The following is a 17,509-nucleotide window of genomic DNA, read 5'->3' as shown; positions in this document are numbered from 1 at the left end:
TGGGATAAGGAATGGACAACAGTAAGGATGGATGGTGTGGCTGTGTTATTTGGGGGTATGCAGGTCTTAGTGATTGCAAGGAATCGGAAAGATAAAGGGTATGAAGTGAAGTGAAGTCAAGCCCACAGACTTTTCAAGCCCATTTGAAAAATGCATTGACAATTTCATAGGTCTTCTTTGATAGTGAGGCTCCACCGCATGTCCAGGGCTGAATCAGTAGGATACATTCCATTCTAATGAAAGAGTATAATCCATATTGAGCTGTCACATCAATACAGTGTCTAAAAAAAGCAATATATGTATGCATCTGTTAGGTCCCAATGCAGAATGACACAGCATGGGTTTAAGGTGATCATATAAATTGTGGCATGTCAAATGGCAATTTCGTTTGGTGCTGCTGACCTTTATATGTGAGTCGCCAACGACCCCCCTTATCTTTTTTAACAGAGTCTGTCCAACAGAAGGCCATGGGCTTCTTATTGTTTCGTTGTGTGAAATAAAACCAGATTAGTTGCACTGATTGTGTGCAATTTGACTAGACAGGATTTCCCCAGGCTGTCCTGAAATGGATACAGCAATAGTGAGACCGTTGCAGAAGGAAAGAAAATGCACAGCGAAAACAGACTTAATTGATTTCCTTTAACCTTATCAATTCTGATTAAAATTAAATGGGTTCATTTCCTTTGAAAAGGTTAAAACCAACTGAAGGTGCAAATCGTGGTTGGTTATTGCAGTCTTTTTAGCACCTATTTCCACTCCATCATTTGTTTATTGCTAATGTGTGAGAGGATAATGTCTAATCATGTAAGAGAATGTATCTAGTACGGGAGATATACACATAGATGCTATGATATTAGTACCAGCTATAATGCAGACCAGGCATTCATTTTATTGTGAATTATTATTCCACTGCTATAATTGAATCTGAAGGACAGTACAATTCAATTATTTAAATCAACAAGAAATTGAACCTGAAGGAAAATTGGATTTGGTATCAGAAATTTTCTGATTCTTTTCAGATTAGAAAATAAAACTTATAGCTCATATTAGTGAACCAGTGAATGTTTTCTACATGAGAGGGTAGCATTAGAAAAATACTTTATGATAGGATAGGACTCTTGGTGTGCTATTTATTTTATTTAACCCTTATTTCAGCCTTTATTTATTTAGGAGATATGACTCAGTGGCCAGATTGTGATCCAGCCACTGGGATTCCCACTTCTATTTTTTTATTATTATAGTTTCTTTAATGGCCATTACTAAAGATGAATTTAACATTGAATCTGACAGATTGAACCTCCCAAAGCACAGTGCTCCCATCATTGTACCAAGGCAATGATTTTCACTTGGTTTCGTGTTTTACGTGGGAGGAGTGCCCCCTACTGACCTACCAACACCACTTCAGCAATAGCCACATTCCTCAGGTCTCCATTCCAAGTGATAATCAGGCCCAGCCCCACCATATAGTTCAGCCCTGTGACTTAAATCCATGTAGACAGCTTTAAGCATTTAACATGTGAAGGTGGCAGGGTGGTGCAGCTGCCATGTGCACACTTGGAGAAACACAGAAATTGGCAGATTTCACAATGATTCTTTCAGGGGTTGATTTTTTTGTAAATCCCAGTCTCCATGGTGAACAGGAATTCATGCACGTTTCCTCCTAAAAGGCACCATACTTTCTGCACCTCCAACTCCCATCTGTCATTACATAATAAAGTAAAGATGAAGGTCAATAAAAAACATAGACATATGTCCAAAATATTTCTTATTGTTGCTGTCCAATATTACTAATGATCTCTTTCTGTTTAACTCAGATTAAATCTATATTAATAATTGTATAATTGTAGATTAATTACATATGTATGTATGTCTGTATCTTTCTCTCCCTCTGTGTCTGCGACATGATTAATTACAGACAGACAGACAGACAGACACACACACACACACACACACACATATACGTATGTGTGTGTATGTGCGTATAATTAATCATGCTAACGAAACAACAAAACCAGAAATGAAAAGAACACATTGCACATCGTAACACAATGCATTTCATAGACAGCCCCATCTGTGCTCTCTTTGCCCTAGTGTGACAACAATCACGTAACTCACATACTTTTCTGTCTTTCTCCAAGATTTTGGCTCCCGGACAGTGTTAACATGCTAAGATAATGGGATACCTGGGGTAGGTCCCATGTAAAAGAGATTGGAATGGCAGCTTTGGTCTTGCAATCTGTGCTACAGTTAAGCGCACTCAAGATATGAAAAGTGTGAAATGGAACAGCACTCTCTCACAAAGCAGCTGCTGCTGAAATCAGTCCTGTGGAACACTACTGCCCTCTGTTGGCTGTACAGAGAACAAGGTGACTGACTTTCCAATGCTTTGCTATCCCTTGTATTTGTATGTTCTAACAAGAAATACAAAAATACAAGATTTTGATAGCACTGTATCAATTATTGAAACCCATATAGATGTAGTAGATATTATAAATATAATGTTGTATGTATCCTCTGTATAAAATGTTGTTTATAAAAGCAGCTGCTGGATATGTTTTTAAATAAATGCCTTTCATTTTCACATATATCCTTAGACATAACACTCCATATTTTTCCACATACACACTTTTCTAAAACCTGAACCTATTACAACAGATATCCATGGCATGGTCCATAAAATAGAAAAAACACATGGATTAAGAATTTTATTGAAAAGGTTTTATTGAAAACAAGTTAAACAAAATTAAACATTAAATACAAATACAAATATGTCTGGTTTGCTTTTGACAAAAAATGCTTCATACAAGAAAGCTTTTGTTTGCGACAGAGAGGTAGGCTGCTGCTTTGCATTTAAGCCCCAGCACTGAAACTGCTTTTTTTCTGCAGAGCTGCATGTATGAATAATCATCCTTTTGCCTGTAACAGCTTGACTTTGTCCCTGAAAGCTGTGTTTCTCACCCTGCAGTCAAAAGCAATAGCACCTTATAATTATGTTGAGAATGGCAAAGAAATAAGTTTTGCTAACAATGTAGCTGTTTTCAAGTCATCTGTGAGACCTGTGAGTTTAAAGTAATTATTCTGAATTATTCTGTGAAGAGATTCCATCCACTTTTGGGCTTCAGATGGGAATCTGCACAAACATGAACTAACCTGTCTTGTTCACAGACACACAGAATTCCCCTTTATACCACTATGCACTTTGGTAATGTTTCATGAGTGGTTCAGAAGATCCCTTCTACTGAATGGCATTCAGGTCATTAAAACTTTGGGACAGCAAAGATAAAACGATGATGATCCTAAGAAGCTAACCCATGTGAGTTGCTCTAGATAAGAGAGTCTGCTAAATGACAATAATGAAATGTAATAATATAAATCACCTTGGGAAACATTGCTTAAGAATTTCCTCCAAGTCTTTGGAAGGGGAGTTTTCACACATTATGGTTCCACGTGAAATATGATATGATGACCTGGTGGTATATCTCTAATCAGACTGCCAGGGGACATCCTTGTGAATGCTGCACAGTTTCTAAAGATATTTAGCATTCCCATAAGGACATTGAGACTTCAGAAAGTTGAATTACGTAATTTGGATTTTAGGTTCTCTACTGACCCATAACAGAACAGCAACAATAGACCAAAATAAGCTATGTCTCCAGTTCGGCACTTTAAAGAGGACAGACAATTAGATAGCAACAGACCTCATCAAAGAAGGGGACACTGCGAAGCAGGCAAGTCACTTTCAAACACCACCACTCAAGTCAAAGGTGGGCACTGTTTCAGTTTTCAAGTCACTGTGCTGTAGACTCAGTCGTCTTTCTTGTCAGAGGTGCTGTCTTCCTGGGCACCATCTGGGCTGATGCGATTGGTGGAGAGGATGCGCTCTGGCCCATCATTTTGCAGGGCCTGGTAGCGTTGCAGCTCCAGATAGGTGGTGAACAGCTTGGCATACTCTGGGTGACTCTGGGCAAAGGCCTGGAATTCCTCTGTTTAAAGGAATGGAGAGAGGACATCTTCAATGGACACAGTGGAGTTTATCAATGCAGAGTAATCAAATGACACCTGTTTCTTGTTTGGGCTTTTCAAAATACTTTTTTCCCCTTTGTGCATGGAATATCCAATTGGGCACTGCAGTGACCATTTTACTTATACAAAATGCAGCATGGGACAAAGTGAATGGAATTCTCCAATACGCTCGCACGACACTGCACAGAGCTGAGGGCCTGTGTGGATTTCTGATGAAGCTGAAAATCTCACCGTAAAACAGACATGCCTCACTGAGCTAGTGCGCTCAGTGTGTCTGTATCTGGCAGCGCAGTGGGACTCACCATAGGTGATGTGGCCTGATCTATCTGTGTCAATCTCATTGAAGAGCTTGGAGACGTCCAGGTCAGCCACACCCAAGGAGGAGCGCAACAGGGAGGAGAACTCCTCCTGCGTGATGTGCTGGTCATCATCCGTGTCGAATAGCTGACAAGAGACCAGAGATGTGCTCTGTAATGCTGTCTATTAAACAGATGGCCCAATACAGGGAGGCTTATGCATTTTACACTTTTGTATTATAGATTTTTCCTTCGTCATGCTCAACAGTCCAGCATCAGTATCCTCCCTGAGAACCAAACTAACAACCCTTTGGTTACATGCCTCAACCACAATGCAAAACTGTCACCCTCTCACCTGCAGAGAACACATCTCCCACAGCACACACCACCACCACAGGCCTAAAAGCACATGCCTGAACAGGTACTTTTACACACCTGAAATGCCATTCGGATGGTTTCTTCAGTGTTTGCAGGGCGACAGAGGACAGTGACACCTATGACATATTCTCTGAAGTCAATAGTACCGTCTCCATTCTGGAAAGACAAATAGATAAACAGATAGAGAGAGAGAAAGAGAACAAACTTCCTTTCAAAATGGCTTATTATGATTCAGCACTCTTCAATGTAAACAGATCCTGAGTTTTTGTGCCCAATGGTCTATTGATATATGTGACCTTATTAAATTTCCTTGAATGAATCCTTTATGGGAAGATTGTATGGCAGGATTAGAACACCATGAAACACACAAATTCATGATTCAGTGGGCACTGTGAACACTGAATAAACTGCATAAAGATATTAGACTCTAGGTCTTGCATTGCCTTCTCTTAGAGCCAGCATAGAGCTGGGCAGTTAAACATGCACTCACCCGATCGAACAGAGAGAACAGCTCTTGCAAAGGTGGACTGACGGGCAGCTTCAGGAAGCGGGCGAACTCCTCGATTCCAATCCGTCCACCTTTACAGGAATTCGCAATGGCAGCAAAGTCCTCAAGTTCCTTTTTTACATTGTCCCATTTCAGACTGCAACAAAAATAGCAGAATGGCATGCAAAATAACCACAACTCACTGCGCGCATGAACATTATTGGTAATACCTGTAGGAAATGTAAAAAATCTCATTTATTTGCGACTTTTGTGTCCATGAATATTGATACTGAACAATCTCTGAATACCGCTCATTCCAGTACAACATTTGGCAGTAATGTTATCTTCTATCTAAACAGTAAACCATTAACTAAAGAGATAAAAGACACATTGCTAGCTTTTTGTTCCCTGTTGTACACTTAGAAGACTGTACATGTAGTTTCTGAAAACATGACAGAATATTCTTTATCTGTCTGCCTATCTATAATGTATTCATTCATATATTAATATCAATGATTTTATAATACGATATGATTGTGGTATATGGTCACGCTTGTTAAGTACAGGATGGCAACATCAGACTTGAAGCTTTCCTGAGCTTCTTCATCCTGTTCAGTTTATATCTATTTATTGTGCCTAAAGAGCTAATGCCAGCTTTTGGACAAATTTCCATGTAAATATGAGGTTGCACATAACAATAGCTTTGGTAAATTCAACTGGATGCTCAACAGATTCCCTGTGCAAAATCCCATTGCAGAATCAGGGCATTCAACCCAGTTACACACATGCATATGAGAACTGCACACATATCCACAGCAAAGACTCATGCTATGTTGTTATTCCTGTAAAACAGTTCTTAATTGTGAATTCCACTGATTATAATTGCCTACTAACTCCAACACACAATGCACGGCAGTATATTAGTAAATCTGACCCTGCGGCTCATTTTAGCAGGTTTGTCCCTGTGTCAGCCTGAGTGTGGGCACACAGATGGTCAGTCTTACTTCAGCTTTCTGCTTATCTTGGTGAACTCCACCAGGCCAGCCTCCATGGGCAGGGTCAGCTCCCCGGCTGTGATCATCAGACGACAGTCTTCATAGGTATGGTCTGTCACAGGCACAGCCAAGGCCCTGAGAACCCCAGAACAACACACAAAAATACACACACGCAAGCACAAATACACATACACACATATACACACTCACTGAATGATCTTTTGTTGAGAACCGCACCTATCAAAAAGCATTTTACGCAATATTTATTTAAATATATGTTAATATGGAAAAGTTGTGTATAAAACACTGAGTGGTCTTACTTGGCCATGGCGCTGCGCACAGCATTTGCAAACAGTGAAGGGCAGGCCTTCTCCTCCTCGTTGGGAATCTGGGGTGGAAGAAACTGCAGGGAGAGAACAGTGATCCCCACTATTCTGGTTCATGGCACTAACTTTGTCTATGACTCATCTTGCAGCATCATTTCTGCTCCTCTTCCCAACCTCTCTGAGTTTTAAATCATTCCTTGTCACTAGCACATTTCTCATGGAATTCCAACCAATGGGGATCTATCTTAACACCCCAACACATTATATAAGAAGGCATTCCATATGTACCACAACTCATATCTCAAAGAATTACAGGTGAATATGTGTATAAAAGGTGAATATGTGTCTATGGAATTTAAGGAAACAGCTACAACTGATTAATTTTCCTGGGGGAAAAAATCAGAACACAGTAAAAATTACTCCTTCTGCACAGCCTCTGTGTTAGAAACTGGGGCTGACTTCTTACCTCTATCTCTACATTGGTGTACAGCTGACACAGGGTCAGGAAAAGCAGCGTCTTCCTATGAGAAGACAGGACAAAAGGGTCACCAGCAGTCAACACCACATCAGAGCACCGTACATAAATAGTGTAGAGGCCATTCCTTTGTTTTCGCTTTGACTTAGATAATCGCTGTCTACTCTCTAGAGACCTAAATAAAAAGGAGGGGATAGGAAGGGGAAACAAAACATCTAATTTATTACCTAATGAACCAGCTATGCTGCAAAAATCATCTGAAACTATATACATAGTTCCCTGCATGTGTATACTAGGCAAATGATGCAACTTTTATTTTTTCATTTTGATTATTCTATCATTCCTATTTTACAGCAAGGTTATTTTTTTCTCAAATAGGAACTAAAACTGAGAGTCTCATAGTAAATCTATGCCTCTGTATTCAATCAGAATTAAAGCTAAAACCATGATGCTGATTTATAAACTTATAATATATAATGTGCAGCTGTATGTCTGGAGATCTCCAATGACATTCTGCTGTAATGAAAGACAAAATTTCACTGAATTTCACCTCTTTAGGTGATAAGTCTAATTACAACCATTGCAAATGTTCACTAACAGGACTTTCTTATAAATATTATTTCATTATTTAGCAGGTACCTGTTATTAAGACATTAAATTTGTCTATGTACAAGACAAAAAAATTCTTAAATTTTGAAAGGACATTCAATAAGGACAAAGCAGCACAACAGTTATATTGCTCCTTTTAGGATCAAAGAATGGCCTCAGCAGATCTCCCTTGGATGTAAAGGAATGAACTTACGCTTTTGGTCCCTGCCATGTCCAAGTCACTGTGTCCTAAAGAATAACAAAAGACAAACTTTATCAACCAAAACCCTCTGGGTCAACTATGACCTTACCAGGGACTTAAAGCCTCAAGTGTAGACCACAAGACCACCGAACCCGATTACTCATAGAAGCACAGTTCATAATCTGCTTGAAGTATTAACCCCTTCCCCTAAGGCTGTTAAAATTGGCTCTCAGTGAAACCAGTCTCCAAGCTTATTGTAATATACCACATACAGGGGGTTATACAAACACTACATTTCTTAGATATTTACGCTGTGCTGCAGGTTCATTTGCTCTGTGCTAAGATGAGTATGTGTGGACTGATACAGACCAGTTTGTTAGGGTATCGCAGGAGAACAGGCTGCACTGGGACTCCAGGAATGAAGGCACCTACAGGGTGTCAGATGCACAGTTATTCCGAACTGTTCTCATGCTACAGACTGAGGCACTTCACAATGAAACGCTGAGAGAACTCAGTTAATCTGCTCTGACACTGCATGCAGTTAGAACTCATCTGCTTCGTAAGCTCATCACACACAGAAAGCGCTGCATCAAAACAACTGAATGACAGCGTTGTTTTAACCACCTGGCTGCTGCTTTGTATGACGTTATTCCCTGCAGATGAATCATGGGTAACAGACAGCGAGTGAGCTGACGGTTTCTAGTTGAATGGTTTTCCTACTTCAAAATAGAACGTGTAAAAAGGTCAAGTTCCAGGAAACCAGAATGACGCTATGGTCTAGTTTTTTTTTTTTTTGCATGTTTGGACTACAATGGAATTCGTAAGTAATAAAAAGCAGCGTATGGCGGTTATGCATAGTTATTCACAGTTATTCTCAGCAACCCTCCTCCTGTGTTTCCCTATTTTGACATTTGCATCATGCAAATATCACTGTTATTGATGAAAATCTGCTTCTGTAAGCAGACTACATGGCGCAGAACTTCCATCAAAACAAATAACAGAAAGAGACAGGCAAAAATGTTAAACACTGTCTAAAAAGGGAAGCTTGCTTTTGCACTGTCGGCAAAATGTCGCTTCCTTTGGGTGGTAATGTGCCCCTGCTTCGTAGTCAAAAATGAAGCCTCAGTCCTACCTTGTTTGAAAGTAATCAGACAAGAACGATTTGTGCAGGTTCCCTCTGGGAAAATTAGAACCTTAAAAACAAACAGACAAAAAAACATATAAGAATATCAACGTCAGGACTGAGGACAAACAGTGCTTAAAGTAGCTGTAAAAAGTATGCTAAACGCTAACTGCCAATACACTGTGTATGGTGGGGAGCAACCTTTGGGCTTGGACCACTCCTAACATTCTTCTTGAGTTCTTGTTCTCTTCTCTGTGCGTAATAGATTACATTAAATATAAACTTTTCCATTATATATTTTCTTTGCTATAATAAGGCGTGACAAACAGTAAAATGACAGCTTTTCAACGCAACACTAGAATACACTTCAGTAGTGAAAAAGATGAAAGTAGATGAATATTGATTGTAAAATAACTCCACAGTGGCAACAACCCACCTACAGTATGTAACAAGAGCAGAGATAAAACCTTTACTTTTGAAGTGGGGGGAAAAGTTGCCTCTGTTGTGCGAGTCATGACATGAAACTAGGAGTGACAAGACACATGTAAATCAAGCCACTAAAAAGCAGAAAGATGTCTGACAGTAGGTCCTCTGGGTGATTCTCCTGCAGTTAATGGCATGATAAAACTCCTGCAGTTAACTGCATGATAAAAAGTCTGCCATTCAGTTTTTACTTTCCCTTTGTGATAGGTTTACTGATATTCGTGTTTAAAGGAATCCACAGAACAAGGTTTGAGCTATAAATAATACAGATCTCCAATTTGAGATTTTTTTTCCTGTATAACTCCTATTTTGCAGAACCATAGAAAACTATACATATATATTATATGACCGAAAACTACAAAAACAATTTTGTACTTAGCCTCAAACAGAACTGACCATGTAACCATATATAAACTTTGTTCTTTTCTGCACTGCTATTGCCTTTGCAGCTTATCTTAAATCTAACCCACCCTTGCAGGCCTCTGGTTAATAGATAATGAAGTTTTTAACAGAAGAGCATGCAGTCACAAGAAAACTAAGTCCTTGTTTCTATATATTAATTTTAGATAGTTTTACTTCAGTTGAAAATATTTCTAAATCAGAATGTTTCTAAATATTCAGAAAACTGATTAACAACCTTAATAAACAACATATTAATTTTAAAAGATCATAAAACATGATGGAATTACTACACCTGTAATAATGGGTACTAAAGTCTAAATTCCATCCGTAGGCTACATATGCAGTTCTCCTCATGCATGTGTATAACATGGTGTTATTCAGTAATACTGATGTTTGCTATTCTGTTGAATTTGCTAAAGCCAATACTGTACACAAGCCTCATATTTGTGTGAAACATTCATTATCTTTGAAAAGAACTCACTAAGGCATGTATTTAGGGTCAATATATGGTTGTACAAACTGAGCAGTGTGAAGAAGATTATCAAAGCTTCAGTTTGGAAGTCTAATGTTGCCGTTTTGTACTTTCCTCTGACTCTCCAATTTTATCAAATATAAATTGACATATGATATTAATTGCAAAAATTTTACTTGTATGAGAGGTATCTGGAGCTGCTAAAAATTTACTCTGGGTAAGCTAGTAACCATATCCATAGCACAGTGGTAACAGCAACAGGATATATTGCTATAATTTGTTACCATAATTCATTTAAAACAAATTCTCTCTTGGGTTTGTGTTACCATTTCAGAAATATTCTGTATGTACATGTAAGCTGTGACAATGGTAGTCATTGAAACTATAAACATGGAAATAGAGATTCTGCCAAATGAATAAATGTTATGTTATGTAAAGTAGGAAGTTTGCACTCAGTAGTTCATGAAAAGTTCAACGGCCTGAATCAGCTGTCTTATAATTAAGGAAGCTGTGCCATCCAGACCTGTGGCCAGCGACCTCCAGAAGTGGCTCGGCTCTCAATCTCCAGAATGGTGTTCTTGCGGGAGTCTGGATCCAGCCGCGAAACCAGCACAGGCTGTAGACACCGCAGAAACCCTGCAGAGGGAAGAGAAGATACAAACAAGATAAAAACAGAGGTACCACTAGTACAGGTGCAAGTATCTCCTTCTAACCCAAAATACAGTATCACCATACTAGCAAAGCACAATATTCTAGATGTCAGTGTTTGGCTGAATGTAGAAACTTTGCATTCTTCCTTGCACACTATGGGACTTCAGCAAAAATGTGATGGTGTGCAGGTGTTTAGAATGAAGCTGGTCTTCACCTGCTCTCCCTCTGTCCACCCATGACCCCAGGCAACCCCACTAGGCCTCCAGGCATCAGGGGGCATTTAGAACTCATAACCCCCCCACATCTGTTTGTCCATATTATAGGGCTTGGGATTGAAACTCACTGCCAAACATGGGCGTGGCCATGTTTTCTGTTCGAGACACAGTTGAAGGTAGCCCGGCCACAATGCACACAATGGCATCGAAGTAGCTGGAGTGCGGCGCCACGGCCAAAATGGGGGCCTCTACACTGCGCGCCCTCTGGCCCTTCACCACCACCCGGAACCCCAGGAAAAAGAAGAAGAGGCGCCCCAAATGAGCCATAACTGCCTGGCACAGGAAGCTGAAATGAGAAGCCAAGAGCCTCTTACTGAGCTGTGGAGAACGAGACAGTCAGACAAACAGACAGATAGTGCATCTCCACTCAGTGGAGTGCACTCAGAACACAAACAATGTCCCTGCTTAACAAGTCTCCCAAACCCAAGTACACATGTTACAATTCTTATACAGTCATGACTGTTGCATTGTGTGTTGATGACAAGCTTGTCTAGTGCATATGGTTTTGGTCAGTCCACAAGACAGCTGGGGACTGTTGTGTTCAAACTGTTGTGAATGTTCTGGTCTTGAACAAATGTTCTCTGCCATACTGGGGAGTGTTTTGCAATGGGTCAACTAACTTTACGTAACTGTATTGGGTACTGAATGCATCCCTTCTTTTGGGGCTACTAACATGTTAAAACATACTACAACAGCCAAAACATACTGTGATGCATGAAAAAAACAAAGAGTTTGCTTACCCAACACTATAGGAAGGTAGCTAGCTGGCTAATGTGCTAGATAGTGATCTAATTATAATCAGCTATATAATAGCTAACCATAGTTACGTTAGATAACAATCCTTAAATTATGTAATGAACAAGATAACTGATTCAAAGAAGTCACATGGTTATTGTTATGTGTGATTCAGGTGTTCTTGTTAGTATCACATATAGCACAACTATAAAACAATGCCTGATATAATGGAACATCAGCTTGGGTCAGTGTGTTCCTGTCAAAATGATGTTGAGAACTTGATGCAGAAATGCTTAGCCTGTGAACAAACCTCTTCACTGCAATGGAATGCATGTCCATTCTTTCTTACCCATTGAATATAGTCCATTGTTGTGACAGGCTTGTAAGCCTTTCACCTAAGGAACTACATACTGTATATTGCCACTGCATATTGTCTTCCACACCACACCATGTGCACTACACAGTCATGGAATGGAAACATTAAGAAACAATTGTGGCTATCATAAATGAATTACTGCAAGCTTTCATTTGGAGGCAACACATAAAGACACTGCAAACGTGTGGTTTTATTGCACAAGCAGGCTGCGCTTGTCTTTATCATCTACTTCATCAAAACCTTATCTCTGCCTCTGTTCCGCTATTAACATATACAAGTTTCTATTTAAGGATGTTGGCCTAATCATGCAGCTGATGAGACAAGTCTTGTTCAGTTATTAGTTTCAAAGGAAGTCTGACAGTAACACATAAAAAATCGAGTGCCTATAGTGTAGGGAACAAACACAATGTCCCACTGAAAATATTAAGCAATGACACTCAGTTCCAGTGATATCAGCACCACACTGCAGAACATTAAAGGTAGCTAGCCCTCTCCTTAGGCTGATGTCACAGTCTGTAACAGAAACAGCCAAAGTAGTGCTGGGGGTTTACCGTCTCCAGCCAGCCATGGGATTGATGGCTCCTTTGAGAGGGTGCAGGAATGTGGCGATGGCAGCGATGGGCCACATTAGCAGGAGGAGGAGCAGCAGGCAGACGGAGCGGAGAGGCACGAGGAGGGCTCCCAGGAGTGCACACTATAGGGACACACGCTGACCGCTGTCACCCGGCTTACACTGTACCACTCACACTGTGAAAGGGCTCAAAGGAGCTCAGTAGGCTCACTACAGAGCACTGTCTGTCCCACAGTTTTCAAATAGTTTACACCTTCTGCTTTTCAACTGACCACGCACTGCAATCATATACACAGTAAGTGATGATAAGCATCCCAAATCAATGCCTAAGTATGTCAATGCTTATATTTATGATTTTGCTACACAGTCCTTCCCTTCTAGCATAAATATAAAGCTTTCTACTGTATTGTCACACGTTAACTTGTCGTGTCAACAGGGGTCTGCTGCCTATGAACAGTAGTGGGTAAACAATGTCGTCCATGATTTATACACAAAATGGCATTATCAATGCGTTCTAAATCTACAAGAACACGTTCAGTACTTACTTTGATTTTATCGGCCTTTGTCAGTTTTACCTCGTGAACAAACGGATTATGTATCTCCGGAAGAAGCAGAGACTGCTGCCTCGGCAGCGCAAACACTCTTTGCTGCATCCTCGCTGCTTGTTCCCGGCTGCGTTTTAGTCATCTATTCCGTAGCTGGCTACCACTTTCTCAATCGAACCTTGAGCAAGTGGCTGACTTCCTCGATACACATCCGCCGCGCCCACAGCTCATTGCAAGCCGCAGCAGGTTTTTCTCCGCACTACACCACCGAGAAAAAGGGAGATCCGTTCTGTACTCGGGTCTGTTTTAGCCTCCACCCTCAGCGCATAAATCCACATAATCCTCTTTTGTGCTGTAGCGGCATTACCATAGAGCAGGTGACTGTATGCTATGTACTTCATAGGTTCACGAAAATTCATTTGGATTCCAGGAAACTGATCATTATCTTCATAAAATTATTATTATTATTATTATTATTATTATTACACATCAGACACGTTTCCAGCGTGGCTAAGGGGATGACAACAGACAGCAGGAGACTTGTGCAATAAACGCTGTTTGAATACTTTTAAAGATCGTTTTGTTTCCCCTTCCCCATCTGTCACATCAAAGCAAAATGTATGTGAGAACCCAATGAATGTAAAGAATTTAGCCACTCGAATTACAATACAGATTGATCATTTTTAGCTGGCTGGACATATACTTAGGAACAGGCACGGAGGGACCAATCTATAACTTCTCACTTGGTGAGTGCCACCAGTCGGCAAACCAGCAGTTGAGAAACATTGGCGAACTAGATTTGGAAAGAATTTGATGGCATGGACTACACATGTATGCTTTTGTGATGCAACTGAACTATGTGGCACACAGTGTTGTCACATGCACATTTTTAGAAATGACATTAGTACACTGTGTGGTCTTTAAGTAAGTATGTGATGTTAGAGTAAATGCAACATTTATCTTTGAGATAAGACGGATGGAGGGAGAGGGAATTGGCCCTCTTTAGGCCACAACAGGCTACAGGTGAGCCAGATCAGCTCAGATGGGCTATGCCAGTGGGTCCTGAATGGATATAGTCAAGCTGTAAGAACTGTCTCCTGCCACATGCAGAATCTTCACTGAGCAGGGACTGGATGCTCCTTTGATCTTCTACATGATGTAAACATTGTAGCAGGTGAGGTAGAGGCACTGCTTTTACCATTCACTGTCCAAACATGAAGGGAAAAACATGAAAACTAAGTCAGCTGAAGAAATTTTGCAGGCCACGGACATTTGAATACAAATAGGAGCAGATGATTTGGCTCAGATGTTAAATTTCAAAGCCACATCAGTTCAAAATACTGTATATTTTAAATTGCTCCCTTAAACTGATTCCATCTGAGCGTGAAAAGAGCTCTAGCACCTCTTGCCTCCCTAATATTTCCATTAATATGCTTGTGTAGTTTGTTGACTGTGAAGGATGGATGAAACTTGTATTGTGAATTAACCTCCCTTCTGGAGTGTCTGTTTTGTTCTCCCTGCAGAGACTCAGCAGATTCAGGCAAGTAAACATTGGTCCTTTGGACCCTACCATGAGTTATACTGTGAAAAAATTATAATTAATTGCTAAGATTCACCAGTCATGACAAGTTGGGCCTTTAGTATGTAGAGGGCTCATCTGAGTAGAATTATAGCCCCAAGGATTCCTGGTGCAGATGGTGCAACCGTAGTGCTTAAAAACAATGACGATGTACATGGATCACTGGAATGTTTGTGACTTGTGAGAGGACGGCTTTGCCCAGGTCATCTGGATTCTGACAGTTGGACAGTTATATACAGTATTTGGTGATTGGAGTAAGAGTAAACTACCTTTCCAGGACAAGAGGAATTAAACAGGCACAGTTACATAGCCCTGTGAGCTTTCTTTGGCACTGACAAGTTCATGAAAGATGCAAAGGTTGAGGCTTCAGACCCAGAACTATCTTGCAGATGGTCATGGCAATTCATAAACCACAAATTTAACAGCCTCTCTGATGTGATTGAGACATGACAGAGATCAAACAAAGGGCAATGAATGACTCTTCCAGTGGGGATACTATCGGTTGAACCCCCCATTTTATGTCTGACTATATATTCACCTGAACAGCAAGTTGGGAGCAGATAGGCTTAGTATACAATAGAAAATGCATCCCTCAAACTCTTTATGTAATCAGAATCATCTGTCATCAGAACAAAGCAAACAAACAATGCAGAGGGTGTTGCATAAAAGCAAGGTTAATGTGTACAATTGATGAGGGTGAAAAGCTGTGAATGAAAAAAAGGCACAAATAAAAATATTTTGAAAAATATTTGAATGAACATATTAATTCTATCATCGTTTCATAGTGTTTGGTGTACGGTAAATCCTTATATTACATTTTCATAATTTACCAGATGCTCTTGTCCAGAGTAACTTACTAAATGCATCTAATAAAGTGACATGGAAAAGACGTACAAACAAGACAACACTAACCACACATCAACAAGCATCAGTGCCAGAAATAGTACTGACATCATGCATGCCTAAATCAACATGTAAGTGCAACAAAATATACAGGACAGACATACTATACCATATACATAACTACAATACTAACACATACCCTGAAGTAAACTTTCACATACAGAACTACACGTAAAGCATGGAGGTGGGTCTTACGTTTGTGATAGAATATGGCCAACATCTTCACTGTTCTGACCACAACAGGAAGCTTGTTCTACCAAATAGAGGCCAAGACAGACAGAGGACGTGACTGGGCCAGCTTCCTGAAGAGGCTGAGTGCCATGGCCTGGTCGGAGTGTAGGTTCTGACGAATGATGGAAGATAAGGCGGAGGCATTCCCAGCACTGCTTAGTGGGTCAGTGCCAGCTTTTTGAAATGGATACAAGCCAGTAGCTAGTTGAGGGAGATTAGGATGGGTGAGTCAGGGCAGAATTCAGTGACATTGTGGGCCAACTGAGCAGCAGCATTCTGAAGGAGCCTTCACTTATGCAGGGAAGGCATGAAGGAGTAGTATTGCTGTAGGGGAGTTGCAGCAGTGTAGACAGAACCAGGATTTGGACCAGGTGTTGGGTTGAGTAGGTGGCAAGAAAGCAGCAGTAGTAAGTAAAATATATTTTTTGGGAAAACAAAACTGGCATTGTATACGTGTCGTAAGACTTACCAACATATAGAAAAGTTATTAATGCATTAGGTCAATGACAGTGATAATATTAAAATGTCAGTACGCTTTATAACCATTGAACAAAAACCTCAAAGGGAGATGAAACCTTGTTGGAAACAAAATCATGAGGAAAAGAGGAATGAATAAATCATTATGAGGATCTTAACACTAGGAATGCAATAGAATGTCTAAGGGTTTTGATCTAATAATGGGGATCTGTTTTGTTAAACTGTGCTCCTTTTGGCAGCTGTTAAATAGAGTGTTTAAAAGTTTAAAAAATCCTGTCGGCAAACACAAGTAATTGCAATATTGAGCCTATAGATGTCAGCATTTCTTCAAAAATATTTATAAATGTATACAGAAAGACATACACAATAATGAACAGGGACATATGGCAGAATACTAAATACAAATAAAAAGAAACATATGAATGCTTATTTACATTCCTACCTATGTTGGAATGCATAAAATTATTAACTCACGATAGGCAAAGTTTCTATAGCAGTTCTAAGATTGGCACTTAGATTTCTACTGCAGTCCAAGTTCAGACATTTTTCCACATGCAGCATTTATAAGCCATATCTAAAATGCTTTGTTCATTAAAATGGTTGAATATACAATTGTGTTCACTTATTTTATTTTATTTTTTCAAACAAAGTATAGTGACAAAGTGCACAAAGCAAATGACAAATCTACTTATGATCATATAAAAAAGTATCAAACAATAAAAACCGTAATACAAACGATTATTAAACAAAACTTTCATGATACGTTCTTGTCATTGCTCCTTCATGTAACATACTACATACAACCTTAAGGCAACCCGTGCCGTGAGCCTTTCAGAACTATTAGTGACAAGAATAACACAGATACAATATCAAGCTGACTTGACAGTTACTTGTTCCCATGGTTTCTTCGGAGCAT

At 39.9% G+C, this 17,509-nt stretch overlaps 1 protein-coding gene across 1 annotated transcript; it reads right to left on the bottom strand.

Annotated features, from left to right (window-relative positions):
- Positions 1 to 2,778: 2,778 nt before the first annotated feature.
- On the bottom strand, positions 2,779 to 13,614 carry lpcat2 (lysophosphatidylcholine acyltransferase 2). The gene is made up of 14 exons (XM_036544051.1): positions 13,404 to 13,614; positions 12,839 to 12,981; positions 11,245 to 11,462; positions 10,774 to 10,886; positions 8,903 to 8,963; positions 8,140 to 8,198; positions 7,783 to 7,817; positions 6,972 to 7,026; positions 6,500 to 6,582; positions 6,189 to 6,314; positions 5,188 to 5,341; positions 4,755 to 4,853; positions 4,326 to 4,467; positions 2,779 to 3,983 (listed from the first exon to the last, which is right to left on the bottom strand). Exons 1-14 carry the CDS (start codon positions 13,509 to 13,511, stop codon positions 3,805 to 3,807), a joined length of 1,575 nt encoding a protein of 524 aa, XP_036399944.1. The 5' UTR covers positions 13,512 to 13,614; the 3' UTR covers positions 2,779 to 3,804.
- Between the last annotated feature and the right edge of the window lie 3,895 nt (positions 13,615 to 17,509).

Source organism: Megalops cyprinoides, chromosome 13, assembly GCF_013368585.1.
Source record: "Megalops cyprinoides isolate fMegCyp1 chromosome 13, fMegCyp1.pri, whole genome shotgun sequence".
Lineage (NCBI taxonomy): Eukaryota > Metazoa > Chordata > Actinopteri > Elopiformes > Megalopidae > Megalops > Megalops cyprinoides.
The sequence above is the reverse complement of the archived record's forward strand: the minus strand, read 5'-3'. Positions and strand labels throughout refer to the sequence as shown.

Bases quoted from the DNA above. Each gene is read 5' to 3' on its own strand.
- lpcat2 (XM_036544051.1), bottom strand. From the start codon at position 13,511: ATGCAGCAAAGAGTGTTTGCGCTGCCGAGGCAGCAGTCTCTGCTTCTT. The intron at 8,199-8,902 runs GTAGGACTGAGG...GACACCCTGTAG, and splicing joins TCTGATTACTTTCAAACAAG to GTGCCTTCATTCCTGGAGTC. The intron at 6,315-6,499 runs GTAAGACCACTC...TGGGGTTCTCAG, and splicing joins GTGCGCAGCGCCATGGCCAA to GGCCTTGGCTGTGCCTGTGA.